Source organism: Trachypithecus francoisi, unplaced genomic scaffold (genome assembly GCF_009764315.1).
Source record: "Trachypithecus francoisi isolate TF-2019V2 unplaced genomic scaffold, Tfra_2.0 Lachesis_group14, whole genome shotgun sequence".
Lineage (NCBI taxonomy): Eukaryota > Metazoa > Chordata > Mammalia > Primates > Cercopithecidae > Trachypithecus > Trachypithecus francoisi.
Window position 1 is genome coordinate 28495167 of NW_022681459.1, and position 21931 is coordinate 28517097.

Consider the following 21931-nt stretch of genomic DNA (forward strand, 5'->3'; position numbering starts at 1 on the left):
CTTGCACAGAATTATCTAGGTCAGGGCTTCTCAGAGTTGAAAGTGTATGTGAGTCACATGGGGATTTTCTTAAAATGCATATTCTGATTCTGTAGGTCTGGGGTGGGCCTTCTTGATAAGTTCTGGGGCAATACTGCTGGTCCGCAGGTACCCCTACTAATATCTAGGTTACAATTCCTTCCCTAGCCCTACCTTCACTAACCTGTCTCCCTGGTTACTTCCACTCATCCTTCAGGCCCCATCCAGGCCTCACCTGCCCCTGGAAGCCCTCCTGGTCCTCCTGAGGTGGGATAAAAATCCTCACCCTAATGGTATTGATTGGTTTGGCCTATCTCTGAACCTGCCATTAAACACTGTTCCACCAGGGTCCTGCACCGTGCCTGGCTCCTGAAAGATACTCAGTGACTCTTTTCCAAATCAATGAATGAATGCTTGTATGTTTTGCTCTGTACATTCTACAGTCTCATTAAAACATTTTCAGTCCCCAGAGAGTAAAAATGTGAAATGTGCTTGTGTGTGTGCTTATGCGTCCATGTGTGTGAAGATCCATTTCTATGCCATGCACTCAGCAAAGACACACTGATTTCACTCTTGTAGAGCTGCTGTGATTCTCCCCATCAATCCACCTGCGCCTTCCAGCCCCTCCCCCGCACTCCCACTCTCCACCCTGCCACCTGCACTTAACAGGAAAGAGCTCCAGGAGGAGGAAGAGCATTTGTCCCCTCCCCCTGTGCACAGGTGGCCTCAAGTGACTCCTCTCCTGATTCCTGAAATGTGCAGCCTTCCTTCAGTTATAAGTAGGTATTTGTTTCTCTCATTTTTTGAAACCAGTTCCAGTGCTGAGTCCCAGGCTTGCTCTTCCTAAGGCTTCTGTGGAGCAGCAGTCTACCAGGCACGGGAGGGGTCCGCTCTGACAATTCCTTCCCTGTAAGATGGGAATACTAACACCTGCCTTACCAAGATAGCCCAGGTGTGCATGGCTCAGATAATGGTTTTGTTTATCTTCCTGTCCCGGCATGTAGCACATTGCCTGGCAGATATCAGGTACTCAATAAATATTATTTCACTGAATATATAGATGAAGGAAGAAATGAAAGCATTTGGTAAGCTGAACTCTTAGAAGAAATCAGAGGTATTAATACAAGCAGTTTTAATGTCATTGAAAGAGAAAAGAATGAATCCAATCAATAGAACTGGCTCCCAGGTGTAGGAAAATTGAGCTATTCTTAACGGTTCTTTTTTTTTTTTTTTTTCTCTTATTATTATACTTTAAGTTCTAGGGTACATGTGCATAACGTGCAGGTTTGTTACATATGTATACTTATGCCATGTTGGTGTGCTGCACCCATCAATTCTTAACGGTTCTTTACTAGGGAAACCACAAGCAGCTTTGTAAAAATGCAGTGACTCAAGTTGTCAGAGGGAGAGGAAGAAGGAAGAGGTGGTTCCTCCCATTGTCATTAAAATAAACCTGGTTCATGGCCGGGCGCGGTGGCTCACGCCTGTAATCCCAGCACTTTGGGAGGCCGAGGCGGGCAGATGACGAGGTCAGGAAATCGAGACCATCCTGGCTAACATGGTGAAACCCCGTCTCTACTAAAAATACAAAAAAATTAGCAGGGCATGGTGGCGGGTGCCTGTAGTCCCAGCTACTCTGGGAGGTGGAGCTTGCAGTGAACCAAGATTGTACCACTGCACTCCAGCCTGGGCGACAGAGCGAGACTCTGTCAAACAAACAAACAAACAAACCTGGTTCTTTACCTATGTGCTCACTCATTTATTCTGTTAGTCCCCAAATATTTGTGGAGTGCCAATGTACTCCAGACCCTGTCCTTGGCCCTGGGAATTCAGTTGGGAACCAAAAGCCCTGTCCTCATGGAACTTGGGTCTAGCAGAGAAGGGGGGTCACACTCTAGGTAATAAATACGTTAGCAAGTGAATGTCTAAAATAATGCCAGGTGCCATAGGTTCTATGGAGGAGAGAAAAAAGGCAGAGAAAGAGGAGTGATGGGAGGACGAGGTGCTAATTTAGAGATATACCCCCATGCCCAACATGCCATCCCACCCCACCCATTATTATGCTCCCTTTCCACAGTGTCCCTCACAGCCTGCTCTTTTGTGACTTTTCCCATCTTGGGGCCTAACCTTGGTAGTGACAGTCCAGCAGCCATCATCTGCACAAACATTTTGGGGATGCTGGAGGAAACTCCAGGAACTGGTCTTTCAGAAGCCAGAGTGGCATGCCAATAGGCAGGCCTGCCCTGTGCCCCACCAGCTCTGCAGTGGGGGTGGTGCCAGGCTGTGCCCTGAAGGCTGGGACTTGCTTCCAAGGGCCCTTCTCATTCACGCTTCTGTGTTAACTCATACCCCACCAAGAGGCAACCCTTGTTCATATACCAGGAAGCATGGGTCTGGCAGGAATGCCATTTGGGAGGTGTCTAGAAGGGCGAGGTACTTGAAAAGTGCATTTTCTCTGTAACAGTAGCCAGCTCACTCGTGCTACTCCCTGATTAGGGCATCATTAAGGTTTCCTTTCATTCTGCCCTCCTTACCTCCACCCATTCTACCAACAAGGCACACCTTGGGCATGACTTCATCTTCTCATCTGCCTGCCCTGCCACTCACTCGGCCTGAGCAAGCTCTGCTTCTGTGAGCCAAACCACCATCTCAGTCTTCCTGTCGGGAGGTTGAAATGGCCTTTCCAGGGTCCTTTTTGCCTTGACATTCTATGACTCTGATCTCATACTTTTTAAGATTCAGATGGGCAATTGCTCTTTTAATACACTAACCCTGTAAATAAGTATTTCCAGGAGGAAAAAAAACGCCTGTGACCTGGCAGTCCTTCTCAAGCTTTTGCACCGAAATCACAGGGGATCTTGATAAAATGAGGATTCCAAAGTGGGGAGGCATTCTTCTGTTCTAACAAGTTCCCCAGTAGTGCTGATCTGGGGACTATACCTTGAGGTTCAGGAGTCAGTGTAGCCTCTCTCCTCTCATCCTTTATTACTAAACTCAGTGGTTCTCAATCAGGCCAATTTTGCCTCCTAGGGAAACACTGTCAGTGGTCACAGCTGGCTCATTGCCACTGACCATCTAGTGGACAGAGATCAGGGATCTGCTCAACCTCCTACTATGCACAGGACAGACCCCCCACAGCAAAGAATCACCCAGCCCAAAATATCGATAGTCTCAGGCTGAGGAACTCTACATACTAACTCAGCAGGTCTAATTCTGTCTGTGCATTAGAGTCCCTAGAGTTCTTTTAAAAAATATAAATTCCTAGGGCCCCTCCTGGCCAATGATGTTAGAATCTCTGGGGGTGGCACCTTGGTTCTGTATTCTTTAGATGTTCCCTATGATTCCAATGTGCAAACCCAGCTGAGACAAAACGGCCTCAACCAGCATTGACTCCAATGGAGGAAATTGTGGGCTGCATAACAGGGTTGGTGTGTGGGAACTTTGTATGTCCCATACAACTGCAGAGCACGCATTCTGTTAACAGCAGCTGCCAGGGTGTGGAGCAGCCTGAGGACAAACAGCTGAGTGGTCTGCTCAGTCAGGACCTGGGGAATCTGAGGCCTTTCCCAGTGTGCATGGTGGTTCTGACTGGGCCCTGATGCAAAGGACAAGGCCAAGGCCCTCATGTGCCCTCCTTTCCAAGAAACCCACTCTACCCTAAGTTTATTACTATTGACTTCAGGCAGCATGGAGACTACAAGACATTTTTTCATTTTATCTTTGTTAAAACTATGAAGGTGGGCCGGGCGCGGTGGCTCAAGCCTGTAATCCCAGCACTTTGGGAGGCCGAGACGGGCGGATCACGAGGTCAGGAGATCAAGACCATCCTGCCTAACACGGTGAAACCCCGTCTCTACTAAAAATACAAAAACTAGCCGGGCGAGGTGGCGGGCGCCTGTAGTCCCAGCTACTCGGGAGGCTGAGGCAGGAGAATGGCGTGAACCCGGGAGGCGGAGCTTGCAGTGAGCTGAGATCCGGCCACTGCACTCCAGCCCGGGCGACAGAGCGAGACTCCGCCTCAAAAAAAAAATAAATAAATAAAAAAAAAAATAAAAATAAAACTATGAAGGTGGACAGTTAATCATCATCTTAATCATCTGGTCATATAGGAGAGGGGGCGCGGACGGGGGAGGGCACTGACGCGGGAGGCGGGGGGACGGGGGCGGGGGGGAACTGGCGGGGGCAGGCGGGGTGGGGGCGTGGGGGGACGGGGTTGGGGGTGGCAGGAATACACAGCTGGAAAGTGAAGATGGACACCAGGAGGGAACACGGCAGGAGAAGGAAGGGCGCGGCGGAAAAGAGGAATTAGACACGAGGGGGGGCACACCACAGGGGAAGGGCGCGGTGGGAAAAGGGAGATGCACCCAACAGCCACACTGGGGTCTGAAGGCTGGAGAGGGAGGCCGTGTAGACAGGATCCGCTGCCTCGGGTCTGGCGGGAACTTCCGCGTAGACTCGATGCGCGACTGCGCTGCTCCCGTGACGCACCGCGCTTGCGTAGGCGCCTAGCTGGGCTCAGCTGGCATGGCGGAGGCGCCGTGGCGCCATCTTCTCCCGGCGCGCGAAGGCAGGAGCCAGAGACTGGGTGAGAGGACGCTGGGCTGACGTGGGGAGGGGACGGCTGGGCGGGCCCCCGGACGCGGCCGCCCGCAGCTGGGCCCCTGAGCGGCCCGAGGGAGTCGCCCTCGAAGGGCCCCAGGTTGCCTGTGCCCGCGGTTTCCCATGTGCCCATACACCTCCCGTTGGGGCTGCGCGGGCAGTGGCAGACACCCCTCCAACTCCCCTCTAATTCTCAGCCCCTGGGAGACCCGAGTGTGGCACCCATCTGTACCCATCCTCAGACAGGAGATGGGGCTGCCTGGTCATGGACCCCAGACCCTGGCCCAGGGCCTCCTGGCTTATCTCCGCCTGTGGGCAGCGGGCTGGGCACTGAGGGGCCCCTGACCCCACACCGGCGACCAGGAACAGCGTTCCTAGCAGAGTAGTCCAGAACCTACGTCAGGGGGAGGGTTACGCCTGGAGATGGGATCCTCCTGCTTGTCCCTGGAAACTGGGAGCCATGGAGGGTTTCACCTGGGGCCGGTAGGAACGTTCCTGGAGGCCGCTGGAAGACATCTGGAAAGAAGTGACTGTGGGTGGGGAGACCAGCTAGGTGGATGCTATGGTCAGCCAGCAAGGGCAGGAGCTGCTGGAGTGAAGGAGGACAATTTGAGATTCAAGAAGGAAGTGGGATCAAAACAAGGAAGCGCATAGGGAGAGATTGGAACTGAAGGGATGACATGCGGAACTTCGTGACCTCCGCAACATGTTTTCCTCCTTTATTTGACGATGTGTATTTTCATTGCTCCAACAATGCAGAAAGGAAATGTGTGCAAAATTATGAGTTTCCCGTCTTGAGCCTCATTCATCTCCTGTAACCACACTCCGGGTGGGTAGAGGTCTGCAGGCTGTGTGAGAGAGGAATGACGTTTTCAAGCACTTTACAGGGAGGTAGAAAAAAAATGGGATTGTTGCGGGTTCCATGCAGAGATGTAGGCAATATGCCCTTGGCTTGAGGAATGAGGACATGGGAATCAGTAAAGGGTAAGGAGCAGTCCCATGCCAGCCCAAACTACCAACACGTGGCCACTCAGTCCCACTTAGGAATCACATGGATTTCAGAAATACATTCTGTCATATACATATACTGCTATGAGTTTTTGTTTTGTTTTGCCTTCTTTCTCAAAGGATTTGTGCAAAACAACAACAACAAAAACAAACAAAAGAAAAAACTTTTTTCCTTGGAATACAGGCATATTTGGAGATATTGCAGATTTGGTTCTAGACCATTGCAATAAAGCCAGTATCACAATAAAGTGTGTTATACAACCATTCTGGTTTCCCAGTGCACATAAAAGTAATGTCTACTCCATTAAGTGTGCAATAGTATTATGTCTAAAAAACAGTATGTGTACCTTAATTTTAAAATACTTTATTGCTAAAAATGCCAACATTCATCTGAGACTTCAAAGAATCATAATCTTTTTGCTAGTGGAGGGCCTTACCTCAGTGTGGATGGCTGCTGACTGATCAGGGTGGTGGTTGCTGAAGATTAGAGTGCCTGTGGCAGTTTCTTAAAAGAAGACAACAATGAAGTTTGCCACATCAATTGACAAAAGGTTTCTCTGTAGCATGCAATGTTGTTTGATAATGTTTGACCCATAGTGTAAATTCTTTCAAAATTGAAGTCAGTCCTCCCAAACTCTGCCACTACTCTATCAACGAAGTTTATGAAGTATTCTCAATCCTTTGTTGTCATTTCAACAATATTCACAGTATCTTCACAAGAGTAGATTCCATCTCAAGAAACCACCCATTTTGCTCAGTCATAAGAAGCAACTCCTCATCTGTTCAAATTTTCTCATGAGATTGCAGCAATTCAGTCACATCTCCAGGCTCCATTTCTAATGCTAGTTCTCTTATTTCCATCACATCTGCTTTAACTGAAGTTACACTGAAGTCTTGAAGCCATCAAACTTATCCATGAGGGTTGGCATCTATTTCTTCCAAACTCCTCTTAATGTTTTATTTTGACCTCCTCCAATGAATCACAAATGTTCTTAATGACGTCTTAAATGCAGAATACCTTCCAGAAGGTTTTCAATTGACTTTGCCCAGATCCATCAGAGGAATCACCCTTTATGGTGGCTGTATTCTTACAAATGTATTTCTTAAAATATAAGACTTGAAAGTCAAAATTACTCTTTGATCCAAGGGCTGCAGAATGAATGTTGTGTTAGCAGATGCAGAAATGACATTAATTCCCTTGTATGTCTCCATCAGAGCTCTTGGGTGACCAGGTGCATTGTATTAATGAACGTTTTCAAAGAAATTTTTTTTCTAAGCAGTAGATCTCAACAGTGGGCTTGAGATATTCAGTAAACCATGCTGTAAACAGATGTGCTGTCATCCAGGCTTTGTTTTTCCATTTCTGGAACACAGACAATAGATTTAGCATACTTCTTTTGTAATTTTTATAGATTTACGGGGTACAAGTGCAATTGTGTTACCTGGATGTTATATTGCATAGTGGGGAAGTCTGGGATTTTAGTGTATTCATCATCTGAATAGTGTACATTGTATGCAATAGGTAGTATTTCATCCCTCACCCCCTTCCTCCTTCCCATTTGACGTATTTCTTAAGGGCCCTAAGCTTTTTGGAAAAGTAAGCATTGGTGTCAACTTAAAGTCACCAGCTACATTAGCGTCTAACAAAAGAGTTAGCCTGTCTTTGAAACTTCAAACCAGTCATGGACTTTTCTTTAACTATGAAAGTCCCAGAAGGCACCTTCTTCCAATATAAGACTGTTTGTCTACACTGAAAGTTTGTTAGTGTAACCGCCTTTATCAGTGATCTTAGCTAGATCTTCTTCATTGGCACTTGCTGCCTTACCTTTCACTTTTATGTTAGGGAGATGGCTTATTTTCTTCAACCTCATGAACCAGCCCCTCCCAGCTCTGCAACTTTTCTTCTGCAGCTTCTGCACCTTTCAGCTTTCACAGAATTGAAGAAAGTTAGGACCCTGCTCTGGATTAAGCTTTGTCTTGAGGGAATATTGTGGTTTGTTTGATATTTTACCCAGAGCAATAAAACTTTATCCATATCAATAGGGCTATTTCACTTTCTGATGATTTCTTTTTTCACTGGGGTGGCACTTATCATATCCTTTAAAAACTTTCCTTTGTGTTTATAACTTTGCTAACTGTTTGGCACAAGAGGCCTGGCTTGTGGCCTCTATTAGCTTTTAATATGCCTTCCTCACTAAGCTTAATCATTTCTAACTTTTGATTTAAAGAGAAATATGTGTGACTGTTTCACTTGAATGATTAGAGGCCATTGTAGTGTTATTAATTAATCTAATTCAATATTGTTGTATCTCAGGGAACAGAGAGGCTCAAGGAGAGGGAGAGAGATGGGGAACAGCTGGTTAGTGGAGCAGCCAAAGCGCACACACATGCATAGATGAAGTTCACTGTCTTCTGTGGACACTGATCATGGCACCCCAAAAATAGTCACAATAGTAACCTCAAAGATGGGTGATCACAGATCCCCATACCATATCTGATAATGCTGAGAATGTTTGAAGTATTGCCAGAATTAACAAAATGTTCCACAGAGACAGGGAGTAAGCACATGCTGTTGGAAAAAGATGGCGCCAGTAGACTTACTGTAGGCAGGGTTGCCAGGAACTCTCATTTTGTAAAAGATGCAGTATCTGCATATGAAGTGAAGCACAATAAAGTGAGGTTTGCCTGTATTTCAGGATGCGTGTCATATAGTTCTTTTTTTTTTTTTTGGAATCCCTTACATAAGTTGTTTCTAAATCAACACTGAAATTTAGCTAGTTCTCTCTTGATGTCTTATGACAGTGAAAGATAAAAGAACCCGTTAATATAACAACCATAGTGACCACTTACGGGATGCCTCACTTGCATCCAGGATTATTCAAGTCACCTTCTCTCCATTTTCTCACTGAATCCCCACAACCACGCTATGAGATGGGTGTCACTGTCCCTGTTGTGTAGGTGAAGCCAGGCTCAGAGAGGTTAAATGGCATGCCCCAAACCACCCAGCCCCTGAGGGCAGAAGTAGAGGTTCTGGGTTGGGCTCATCCAATTTCCATGCTCTTCCTCCAAACTGTGCAGCTGCCACCAGCAGAAATGGCTTTATCAAGAGTGAAAAGCAGGAGCAAAGGCAACAAGTTTGGGTGCCGGTCTTTTGAGTGTTGGTTTTTGTTTTTGTTTTCTTTTCTTTCTTTTTTTTTGAGATGGAGTTTCGCTCTTGTTGCCCAGGCTGGAGTGCAATGGCACGATCTTGGCTCACTGCAACCTCCACCTCCGGGGTTCAAGCGATTCTCCTGCCCCAGCCTCCCGAGTAGCATGCACCCCCAAGCCTTGCTAATTTTGTATTTTTAGTAGAGACGGGGTTTCTCCATGCTGGTCAGGCTGGTCTTAAACTCCTGACCTTAGGTGATCTTCCAGCCTCGGTTTTTCACATATCTTACAGTCCAGGCAAGGTATAAATAAACAGTGAAATGGTCATCAGGTCACAGGCGTAGGATTGGGACAAGGAGGAAGAGAAGTGGTGGCAGGATCACACAGACTCTGGGAGGTCAGCACAAGCATGTGGATCTTCCCTTGCCCTTGACCTGGTGACCTCTCAGTTTGGATTCATCTTCACAAGAGGAAGCATGGGATGTGTTACTGGAACCAAGAAGACTCTGATGCAGGGTCTCAACTTAGGAGACCCAGGCTCTAGCTGAGTGGCGTTGGGCTGCTCACAGACTGTGCACTTCAGTAGCCTAATGGGTAAAAGACAGAGTGGCCAGGGATTTCCATACTGCTCAAGTGAGCACATAGCATCATCCACCCTCAAGACTAGCTACGTAGATGATCCTGTAAACTATAGTACTGATTTATATTCTTATTTTGGTCAAAACCTCTTTTCCAGCTGGACTCTAACTGGAGTCTCCTTTCCTGACAAATGGACAATAATAGCTTCAGCCTCCCCTTGGAGCTGTTTTCTTACTTCCGTGTCACTCAAGTTCATGAGAGTTGGTTGCCTTTCCTTCCCACAGTGGGTCACCCATGTGCCAGGGTCTCTTCCTTGCTAGGCTTGAGTTCTGCTTCCGCTTCTTCCTGTCCCCCCATGCTGGCTACGAGCAACACAATGATGCAGAAAAGCCGTAAGGGACACTTGGAACTAAGGGACACATGGAACTGCAGGATATACACATCCCCAGTCACAGTGGCAGATCAAACCATCTAAAACTTTGGATTCTTCCCAAAACCTGCAGTGTATGTTTCAGGGGGCATTGCTGCAGCTAAGAGTGTGAACTCACACCTTTCCAAATGAGGGCCATGGATTTTCTGCACAGACACATCTGGCACCTTCAGGAGATTCACAGGGGAAACAGTCTGTAAGTAGCAGTTTTACCAGCAGAACCAACAAAACCAGTTTAGAAGCTTGGACACATTGCCCTGAACATTTAATGGCTGTCCTTCCTGAGGGCAATAGTCACGTCCCAGTGCCAGCTACCGTCAGGCTTGGGAACTGGACCTTTGCATTACCACCGGGTCCACCCAGATTGTTTCCCAGAACAAAAGGGGAGCAACCCCAAATGGTGGCCCTCCCTCTTTCTTTTGTTCCCCAGAACAAAAGGGGAGCAACCCAAAATGGTGGCTTTCCCTCTTTCAGGAGAGCTCAGTTCACCTTTGCCTGCCTCCTCTGACCCCGTTCAGACTCAGAAATTTTTATCTAGGCTAAGCCTTCTGCCAAGCCAGAGTTCACGGGTCTCTCGGTTTCTCATCCTCCCAACCTGGTGCTGCAGGGAAGCGACCAGCAGAGCTATGATTCAGAAAGGTGGGTGGGAGTTTCTACCCAAAGTCAGCCTTCTTCAGCCTCAGCATCTTCCTTGTCTCTTGGTCCTCTTGCTCCAGGAGAAGCCTGTGGTCTCTCCGCTGCCCTGCCAGTCATGACCCTGGCTCTCCATGGCTGTGTTCACAATGAGCCTCACCCTACCCCAGTCCCATATCACCAGTTCCTCTTGGTGGCACCACATGATCATGCACACTCTTTTGGTCACGCACAAGAACCTGTAGGGTCACTGTCTGTCCTCTGCCCTTTGTGGGTTTTCCACTCTTACTGCTCCCATCCTCAGGTCAGTCCTCCCTAGGGACCCTGTGAGCTGCTGCCTCATTTTCTGTATCTTTGTACTAGAATGTGAGTGGCACAAGTTCCACATCTGTGTCACTTTTGCGCACTGATGCATCTCTGAAGCTTACACATTGCCTGAGATCTAGTAGGTGCTTCATCCACATCTGGCTGATTGAATTGAATTTAACTAGGACTTGTACTTCCACTAAGGTGCTCTGTCTGGGTTTCTGGCCCTTCCAAAATGAACACGCGCTTCTCCCAGGTTGGAAGAGCTCTGAAGAATCAGCCCTGCACCATCCTCTGGCTCTCCCAGGGTGCATGCTGGGACACAGAGAGCCTCTTGCTTTCCACATAGTTGGTCAGCTGGCCCTGATTCTGGATAATGTCACCCCTGGCTCAGCAAGCCTGGCTGCTCCCAGCCCTGCAGGTTGAAGGGCAGCTGCATAAGTAATGGTGGCTGCGTAAGTGCCTGCTGGCATGTTTGTGTTTTCCCATTTAATCTCAACAGTTCCTAAAAGGATATTATTTTCCCCATTTCACATATTTTTTTAAAAATCTGAGTTTAAAAAGTATGAAATGAGTTGTTCCAAATCTGCTAGTTTGGTGAGGAACCTTGATTGACACCCAAGTCTGACTCTAAACCTAGGTTATTTGTCCTTTTAGTTTCTAATGGACCTGCTCCGTGTTTCAGCCAGGCAGTCTAAAGCAGTGGTTCTCAAACATTTTTTTCTCAGGACCCCTTTATACACTTAAAAGTGACAGAGGAGCCCAAAGAGCTTTTGTTTATGAAGTTTCAGCAATTGATATTTACTGCATTCAAAGTTAAAAGTGAGGAGCAACATGACAAAACCCTCTCTCTACAAATATATATATATATATATACACACATAGACACACACACACAAAGTAGTTGGGTGTGGTGGCACACACCTGTGATTCCAGCTACTCAGGAGGCTGAGGTGGGAGGATCGCACTGAGCCTGGGAGATTGAAGCTGCAGTGAACTATGATCAGTGTCACCTCACTCCAGCCTGGGTGACAGAGTGAGACCCTGTATTAAAAAAAAAAAAAAGCGACAAATTTTTAATTTATTAATTCACTTAGAAATAAAAACAATACAACCATTGCCTGTTAACGTTAATAGTTTTATGAAGAACAGTTTTATTTTCCAAAACAAAATATCTAGTGAGAAGAATGACATTGTTTTACATTTTTGCAAATCTCTTTAATGTCCTTAAGAGAAGACAGCTGGATTCTCAGGGCTCCTTTTGCATTCAGTCTGTTGCAATATGTTGTTTTCGTTGTAGGTATGGAGAAAAACCTAGTTTCACACAGATACATAGTTGAAACAGTGAGGAGTATCTTAATACCCTTTTCAGATAATTGTGTGTATTAGTCCATTTTCACACTGCTGATAAAGACATACCTGAGATTGGGCAATTTACAAAAGAAAGAGGTTTATTGGATTTGCAGTTTCACATGGCTGGGGAGGCCTCACAATCATGGTGGAAGACAAGGAGGAGCAAGTCACATCTTATGTAGGTGGCAGCAGGCAAAGAGAGGGCTTGTGCAGAGGAACTCCCATTTTTAAAACCATCAGATCTCTTGAGACCCATTCACTAGCATGAGAACAGCACAGGGAAGACCTGCCCCCACGATTCAATCTTTCACTGAGTCCCTCCCGCAACATGTGGGAATTATGGGAGGTACAAGGTGAGATTTGGGTGGGGACACAGCCAAACCATGTCATTGTGGATATTATTATTTGATACTGTACCAAAACTTGATGCATGGTAGTTTTACACTGTCATGTTAAAATTAATTGCTCTATCTGGCACTTTGAATGAATCTTTCCCACTCTAATGATTGTATATATGTATATACTTTTGTATAATGATTATTATACATCCATCATTTGGAAAGTGCTGGTTCACTGAGTCACACAGACCTTCCCCGTGCACAGCTGAATGGTGCACTGTAGAATTCTGAAAGGATGAGAACAAAAAGTGCAGCTGGGGTCTTCGTATTAAGTTTTGACCTTTCAAACTCCCTCTAGGGTCTCATGGATCCCAGGAGTCCCTGAGCTGCACCTTGAGACCTGCTGGGCTGTAGTATAAATTGAATGATCACTGAATGCAAAGCCCTATGAGAGGATATGAAAGAAATAAAACATTAAGCCCAATATCTTAACATTTAAAAAGAAAAGCACGTGCAATTCGGTATGTGAGTCTGAGGAAAGGCAAATGAAGACCTGAACATATAAATTATGAAGCAGAAGAAGCCATTCTGGGTCTCACTGTGTGTGTGAGAGTGTGCGTGTGTGTGAATGATGTCTACATCTGACTGTGCTGCATCTACATGGTGATGACTCGATGTTCCCAAGCCACAGAGGCACATGGTCCAGCCTCTCAGGAGCTGAGGGGTGGCTGGAGAGTTTGGAATGACCAGAGGCCTGTGTTGGCCAATGGGAGTGGGGCAGAGAAGAAGCAAGGCTTAGAGGAGGCCTTTAAGGAAGGGCAGGACAGAGTGTAGTGGGGAAGTGCAGACCCCACACTGTTGGAACCACAGATTTTTCATCCTAGTCCTTCTGAAGGAGGTGGGGCAGCCTGAAGTATGCTCAGCAAATCAGAGCTGAAAGCAGGCTTCCCGAGGCCACTCTAGGCCTGAAATGGCACTTGACCATGTTGACCAGACAGAGCTATGAATGTACCTTCAAGTGACAATGACGTGCAAAGGTCCACTCCCCTGATTGGCTCTGTCATCTTGAACCATTTGTTTTTTCTTTTTTAGATAGCATGTTTTATTGAAGTGTAATTTATATGCAGTAAAATACACAAATCCTTGATGTATATAGCTCTGTAACTTTTTAATGTAGAATTCTTGGATATTCACCAAGACAAACACGACTTTCTGTTGCTCCAGAAAGTTTCCCTTGCTCCGCCTTACTCAACACCACTGTGCATCTGCACTCAGGGGAAACCACTGTTCTGACTTCTGTCACCACAGATGAATTTGATCCATTCTTCAACCTCATCATACAGTATGTATGCATGTCGCATTTGAGAGTCATCATGTTGTTGCCCTTGTCAGTGGGGCATGGTTTTTTGTTTGTTTGCTGAGTTGTACTCCACATGAATAGACCAAAATTTGTTCCTCCATTTTCCTGTAGATGGAATGTTTGGTTGTATATGGTTTGCTGCTATAATCATATGTAGATACTGTGGACATCATATCATATAAAGGAGGACTTGCAGACCTGTGCTATGGCCAGAGGGGCTGGACATGGCCCTTGCTTCACTTTCCCAGAATGAATTCATCATCCTGGCAGTAAAAGAGAAAAGAGGTGGGGCGCCTGCTGGGCTGGGCTGGGCTAGGCTGCGACTGTTCTGGAGGAAGGGAAGAAGTCCGATGGCCTCAGACAGTGGACATGGACTGCGAACTTGGCTGGGCCTCTGCTTTGTCGTTTGGGTCATGCTTTCCTTTCCTCTTGGGAGACATTAAATGGGAGCCTAGGGGGCGGAAGTATCAAGTGGCGCCGTTTCCTCCCTTCAGAGCTCAATCCTGCTGGGCTTCTCCGGTCAGATCAGCCCTGGCCCGGGGTCAGCCCGGCCAGGAAAGCAGCCCCCCTCCGCCGGCGACCTCAGAGCTCCCGGGCACAGCCCAGCGCACCTGCCCCTCCCACGCCCGCCCCGCGCACCTGCCGGGTCCGCACCTGCACCTGCCATTTGCCCGACTGGCCGCGCACCCAGCTGGCCCGCCCCTGCCTGACACGACCGCCGCCCGCCCCTTGCCTTCCTGACCCGGGGCTCCGCTGGCTGCTGTCGCCTGGGAGCTGCCGCCAGGGCCAGGAGTGGAGCGGTACCTGGAAGATGCGCCCGTTGGTCAGCGGTGAGTGCGCCCCCGCCTCAGGGCGGGGATAGGGGCGGGAAGGAGGACACCGGGGGAAGGGTCGCTTCCTGGCCCTGCCTGGGACCCTCCAAACTGAGCAAAAGGGTGAGAGCTGGCGCTTGGCGCTGAGGCTAGTCTTAGACCTGGGATCAGGAACACGGGAAGCGATTCCAGAGGGGACTCCCGAACAGCGGTGGTTTCTAGCAGGGTTCCCCGACCTTGTTTCCCCGCGCTCGCCCGGCCTGTTCCTGCCGCCCCAGCCGGGGTGCATGGGGTAGGAGAGGAACCTGGAATGTAACATTGTAACATTTTACTTGGAAAGTAAGTTGGAGGGGAGCCCAGGCACAGCCCCGCACCCCTCCCGGGCTCCCTACGCTTCTCCTTTCTGGAGAGGGTACATGCCTGCCTGCGCCCCTGACCTCGCACGCCAGGTAGGGGCTGGCCGCTGCCAGTTGATAAAGCTGTTTTTTTTTTCCCCATTTTTCAAACGACTTGACACTGTAGACGATTTGGAAAAATAGGAAAAAGGAAAGGAGAAACCCATTATTTTGACCAGTCATCGCCGTTTCTTGCAGTCTGTCTTAGCTGTGCCTCAGTCCTCTGTCACTTTCCTGTCACAGGCCATCTCGGGTCCTGGTGTCCACTGCCCTGGCCTCTGTCACACATGCCCTTTCTAATTGGTTTTGCGGGTCTCCTCCTATAATCTGAAGAATATGGATTCCTCCTGGAGTGACGCAGCCTGGCTGGAAGGTTCAGAAGTGGGAAGTTCTCTGGGCCTCTTTGGTAGATCACTTCCTGGTCAGGGATCTCAGGTCCTCTGGTGAGGGTGTTGGACTAAACCATCGCCATTCCTGCCAGCACCGGCATTCTGGTGGTGATCACACTCCAGCAAGTTCTAAATGCTGTCTTTTCTGCACCATTCCCAAATGTAGGAAAGCCGCATTTTAAGGTTTTTGCTTTGTGTAAAATATTCATATTTTGCTTAAAAACTATGAATGACACTGTTTTTGATAACTTGTGTAGATTGTAGGAGAGGTATGTATCTCCTTCCTTAGGGCACCAACTTTCATTATAGCTATTCTGGAAGAGTGTTTTCCATTATTTCTGTATTGTATAATTATTTTTTCCTGGTGACTTACAGACAATACTGAATATGATTACATTGCTTTCCCCCACTTTTGATTTTATGAACTAAAGATCAGGAGACATTCTTGGGGTGGGCGTTGTCCTGGACGCTTCTGTCCAGTGCTGGGTTTGCTCCAGGCAGACGTTCCCAGGAGGGACATTCAGACTGAATGGAAGGAGCAAGTTGAGCTGCCACCATGCCTTCACCTGCAGGGCCTGGTAGTGGGTATCTTAATGCCTTGAAATGGGCATTGGCGTATGGACAGTCAAGGCGGGTTATGCTGCACACCTGCTGTGGTGTTTCAGAGTGGCCCTTCCTAGCCCTTCTGCCAAAAAGCCCTCCTGCCCAGTGCCCAGGACAGTGATGACAGTGGACACTGAGGCCAGCAAAGCCTGGGATCCCAAAGACAGTGAGTCCCAAAATACGGACCATCCACCCTCAGCAATCCTGGCCTCTCAAGTACAAAAGGTGTGGGTGTGGCCTTCATGGTGAGGTGATCTGAATACATGTTGGCAAGGGAGCAGTGACAGCAGCTTCCCTGTCCTCATACAGGTTGAAGGAAATCCCATCAACAGAAGTGGATCCTAGGGTCTGAGATTATCCTTTTTAGGTGGCCCTTGGATTGGAGGGAGGGGGAGAGCCCTAAAATCCTCCTACCTGTAACCCGGTGTCATATCCATTTGGTTTCAGGATTACTTTCTTTCTGGCACTTTTTAGATGTTTATTGTTTACAGACAGGGTCTTGCTCTGTAGCCCAGACTGAAGTGCAATGGAGCGATCGTAGCTCACTGCAGCCTTGAACTCGTAGGTTCAGGTAATCCTCCTGCCTCAGCCTCCTGAGTAGCTGAGAGTACAGGCACATGCCACCATGCCCAGCTAATTTTTTTAAACTTTTTGTAGAGATGGGGTCTTGCTATGTTGCCTAGGCTGGTCTTGAACTCCTGGCCTCAAGTTGAACTCCTGGGCTCCTCGGCTTTCCAAAATGCTGAGGTAACAGGTGTGAGCCACTGCCCCCAGTTTCTGGCTCTTAAGTGAAGCAGACAGGGCGCTCCTGAGACCCCTGTGGATCTGAGAGTGGGGATTGGCTGGGACACGTGCACGTGCACCCACACACATTCACACAGAGGCAGACACACTAGAGGTGAGTCTCTTAGGAGAAAGTTCACTGGCTTTCCTCCTGTGCTAAGAACAGCCTTTGCTCTAACACTCACTCATCCTGTCTGCTGCTCAGCAAGCACAGTGGAAGACATTTCCATTAGCTAATGATGACTTTATTATGTTTCCGGGAAAGGCAGGATCCTGGTTACAAAATCACAGAAGTGTTCCTGGACTCTGTATTTCCTGCCCCGCCTCTGAAGCTGCTGGGTCTCCTCCCATTGGGGCAGGCCCACTGGGGCTCTGGGAGTTGTCTTAGTAGAAGCCCTGGGCTCCCAAGCTTTCTTCTTCCCAAGTGTGTCCCAGCTTAGGGGCTGATTCTTCCCTGCTGCTCGGTGTCTGAGCCTCTGTCTTGACAGGCTGCCTTGGCTCCTGCCCATCCTGCTTTCACTCCCAGGACTGAGCTCTGATTGCTAATGTTCAACCCACAGAGAGGCTGTGCCACAGCTCACCCGGTGCTATGTTGGGGCTGAATTGTGCCTCCCCGCACAACTCCCCAACCCCATTTACATGTTGTCGTCCTAATCCCTGCCCAGTATCTCAGAATGCGACTGGATCTGGAGATAGGGTCGTTAAAGAGGTATTTCAGGTATAATGAGGTCATCAGGGTGAGCCTTGATCCAATCTGATTGGTGACCTTATAAGGAGGAGATGAGGACACACACAGAGGCCCTGTGAGGACACAGAGAGAAGACACCATCCACAGTCCAAGGAGAGAGGCTCAGAGGAACCTTGATCTTGGACTTCCAGCCTCCAGAATCTTGAGAAAATAAATTTCAATTTCAATTTTTTTTTTTGTAAGAGATGATGTCTTGCTGTCACCCAGGCTGGAGTGTAATATTGCAGTTGTAGCTGCCTGCAACCTCAAAGTTCTGGGCTCAGGCAATCCTGCCTCAGCCTCCTGAGTAATTGGGACTACAGGTCTGCACCACCACACCTGACTATTCTTTTAAAATTTTTCTGTAGACATGGGGTCTCATTATGTTGCCCAGGATGGTCTCAAACTCCTGAGATCAAGCCATCCCTCCACCTTGGCCTCCCAAAGTGCTGGGATTACAGGCGTGAGCCATTGAGCCCAGCCTAAATGTCTATTGTTGAAGCCTCCCGGTTTGTGTTAGTTTGTTACAGCAGCCTGAGGAAATGATGCTGCCTGCCTGGATTTTGTCTGTCACCTCCTGGCTACTACGTCCTGCCCTCTCTCTCGTGGCTGGGATACTTCTGTGACTTTGTGCTAGACCTGAGTACAGGCTGCTGGTCCAGCTTATCACCCATCTTCTGATGATGTGCCGATCCCAGTGCCAGCGGCTGGATCTGCCTCCGGACTCTAGGACTCTAGGTCATGGCTTCTCCCAGCCAGGTGCATGTTGTAATCTAGACTGTCCCCAACCTAGAGGCCACTGGATGCGCCCCTCACCCAAAGCACAGATACTCTCTAGTCTTCCTGGGAGTCCTGAAAAGTGTCCCGGAAGAGAGCTCCCTGCCACACCAGGACCCGCCATGGGCTAGCTACCCTTCTTCTTGTGAGGGCACTTGGCTTATTTATTCCCCATTTTCTTCTCTGTCATGTCCACCTATTTGTTTTTGTTCCGCTGAACAAATAGTTACCTCTTCCTTTGTGTAGCTGCTTGTTACACATTCAAAAGGTAGATAATGTTCCTTTTCAGCCTACTCCAAGCTAAACAGCAGCTTGTTGCTCAGGATCTCAGGTGTGGCATGTTGTCTAGAAGAGCTCCTGAACATTGTCTGTTTAGCCAGTTTCCTTCTTCAAATACAACACTTGGATGAAATAGTCCAGCTGTGACCCACATGCACAGGATACAGGGGACGGCCCTTGCCTTTGTCACCGCTGTTGTCATAGCCCACTCTGCACTCTGTGTTCATCCAACAGAATTTTCTGGAACATCAGTGACCCACAGTGTCCCAGGCATGCTGCGTGGCCCTGGAGGGAGGCGTCTGTAGCATCTGTGTGGGCGCTGTGGCTGGGCTGCATAGGGAAGAGCACCCTCTAGGCAGAGACCACTGTTGCAGAGGAGTAAGCCGGGAATGTAGCGCCCACAGGTGGCTGAGCACAGCCGTTGGCGCTGCTGCAGGAGAGGGACCTGCAAGCTCACACCTGTCTCATTTTGTTTTCTGTGTCTGGTTTAACTACTTTGAGATGCCCCTCCAGTCCTAGAAACTGCACTCATCACACTGCCTTGGGCCTCTCCCCAGAGGAAACCACCTATGCTTACTTGTCTAACAATCTTAGCAGTTTGGAAATTCAAAATTTAAAAATGGTGTTGAAATATGCACTCAAAAAAGCAAAACAAAACAAAACCCCAAGGCTAACCAGAAACATCTCGTTCCATCCCCATGGCTCCCTCTGCTGAAGCGCTGGGCCTCCAAGCACAAGCACACGCTGCCTTGGTGCAGTACAGCCAGTGCATGGGCTGGGGACAGCTGCGTTCCTGAGAAGGAAAGGACGATCTCTAGGTGCTGGAAGTCCAGCTGAGGTCCAGAGCTGCACCCTGGGTGGGTGGAGGGGTGGGGCCCATTGTTGGGCCCTTCAGACTCGACATTCCCTTCTCTTCCTTTCCTTTTTCCTCCTTTCCTCATTTCCCCTTCACTTCCTTTCTTCTTTCCTCCCTGTCTCTCTCCCTTCTTCCTTCCTTCTCTTACTTCTTAGGACTGTACCTATTAGCACATACTTAAATGCATTAGGCACATACACCAGACCCATCCTACTCAGGGCCTGTGGTCATCCCTGCATGGTAGCAATCCGGGTAAGTGAACTGCGGAATGAGTTCTGATCTATGTTGTATTTAGGGAGCAAATTCTAAAAGCCTAGGCCATGGGTTGCCTATGAAAAGACAGAGAGCTGCCCCCCAGGCCTCTGGTGACCCAGGAGGAGATCAATGTCTTTTCCTTGGAAATTGTGCTGCTCACATCAAACAAGAGAAATAAGATATTGTTGCCAATCAACCGGAAATATATCTCCAGGGACTTTCTGTCTTTGGGAACCTTGACTGGCCCAGCAGGCACATCTGCAATGATAGAACAGGTTTGGGGACTTTTCCCCAGTGTTACGTGACCAGGCCTCGATCCAGCAGGAATCCGTTGCATGCTTGCTGGCGTCAGCTACTATTCCCAGTGCTGGTGATATGGAAATAAACAAAAGAGACAGAGCTTTACCCCTGAAGTTTCAGTGTAATTGCAGGAGCAATGCTCAAATCCAGTTGTGTCTCACAAGGGGAATGAGCCACTTTGTTTTTTCAGGTTCACGTTGGGCATGCTGGTTCACAAGGTGCTTGATTAGCTGTTTTGGCATTAGCATTCCAGGAAGCACTTAAGACCCAAACCAACAACAAATACAACTTGCCCTTGAAAGCATTCCTGTCTTGTTTGTATTCTCTGATACTGTCTACTTTGAAGGCCCTGACACCGCCTCCCACCTTGCCTGTAGCTCAGTCCCCTGACACTGGGCCGGGATGAAAAGCCACAGGAGGGATGGGGAGAGCCAAGGGCCGGGGCCACCACCAAGTCCTTCACAGCAGCTGCTTGGTGTCCTCTCTGCAGGCCCGCTCAAGGTGGTGTTCCTGGTCCTTGCCTCCTTGTGTGCCTGGTATTCGGGGTACCTACTCGCAGAGCTCATCCCAGATGCACCCCTGTCCAGTGCTGCCTATAGCATCCACAGCATCGGGGAGAGGCCTGTCCTCAAAGGTGAGTGCCGTGCTCGGGGCGGGCGGCTGCCTTCATGGCTTGTGTGCAGAGGGAGGAGTGGTGGTTTCTGCCCCAGCTTGCGGCCTGGGGGGTCCTGATGGCTTTATATCAGGAAGGAGGAGGAGAGAAGTATTTTGCAGTTATTCATTTAGGTCCTACACCATTCCAAGGCATGCGCCGCTGCTGACCCCATGTGAGACTAGAACAGTGTGGCCTCTGGTTACCAGCACAAACCTGCAGCCTGACCTTGAACTGTGCTCTTTCCGCCCAGATCTTGGCTTCCTCCCATGGGAAGCACGGGAGAGTCCAGGTTCTGCACTCCAGAATCATTTTTTTTTTTTTTTTTTTTTTTTTTTTTGAGACGGAGTCTCGCTCTGTCACCCAGGCTGGAGTGCAGTGGCCAGATCTCAGCTTACTGCAAGCTCCACCTCCCGGGTTCACACCATTCTCCTGCCTCAGCCTCCCGAGTAGCTGGGACTACAGGCGCCGCCACCTCGCCCGGCTAGCTTTTTGTATTTTTAGTAGAGACGGGGTTTCACCGTGTTAGCCAGAGATGGTCTCGATCTCCTGACCTCGTGATCCGCCCGTCTCGGCCTCCCAAAGTGCTGGGATTACAGGCTTGAGCCACCGCGCCCGGCCAGAATCATTTTAAGGTTTCTATCAGACTGAATAGCTGTTGGAAAGTCTTCTGTAATGTCTTGGGAAGCAAAAGCGAGTCATTGAGTAGATGTGAAAGAAAGGTCAGACATTGTATGTCGGTGAACAGAGGCCCTCAACCATCAGCTTAGGAAAGGCCCAGCTCTCTGTAGGATGGCTGCTTTCTGTCCTTCCCCACAATCAAGGTGGGTTTTTCTGAGAGCCTGCTGTGTGCTGGGCATGTCCAGGAGCTAAGGAGAGACAGAGGACATGCACAGGAGGTCCCTGTCCCTTTGGCACTGAGACCCTAGTGAGGGGAGGTGACAGCTTAACACATGAACAAATGTGATTTGATCATTTGTTCAATCACATTTGAAGGATGGGCAGGGAAAGCCTCTGAGAAGGAGGTGAAAATTGAGAAGCGATCTCAGTGAAGCAAGGGAGTAGGCTGTGCTTGGTTCTGAGGGCTGTGTGCCAGTTTGGTTGGGAGCATCGTGGCTTAGTCCACGCAGGTTACTGTAAGAGAATACCATAGACTGGGGGCTTTATAAACAACACATTTATTTCTCACGGTGTTGGAGGCTGGGAAGTTCAAAATCAAGGTACCTACAGATTTCTTGTCTGGGGGGTACCTGCATTCTGCTTCTAAGACGGCTCCTTCTGCCAAACGAGGTCTCTGAGGCCCCTTTCATAAGGGCACTACTCCCATTCCTG

The 21931-nt window shown here is 48.7% G+C and overlaps 1 protein-coding gene across 4 annotated transcripts in view; it reads left to right on the top strand.

Moving 5' to 3' along the window:
- Positions 1-4443: 4443 nt before the first annotated feature.
- Positions 4444-21931, top strand: part of FAM3B (FAM3 metabolism regulating signaling molecule B) — a 63148-nt gene continuing 45660 nt past the window's right edge. Inside the window, exons 1-2 of one of the 4 annotated variants that reach the window (XM_033232517.1) lie at positions 4444-4603; positions 20438-20581. In XM_033232517.1, coding sequence (XP_033088408.1) covers positions 4543-4603; positions 20438-20581 — 205 coding nt within the window. In that variant the 5' untranslated portion in view covers positions 4444-4542. Of the gene's footprint in view, positions 4604-14086; positions 14602-20437; positions 20582-21931 lie in introns of those variants that run through there. The other 3 variants (XM_033232518.1, XM_033232519.1, XM_033232521.1) reach the window with 3 other exon arrangements.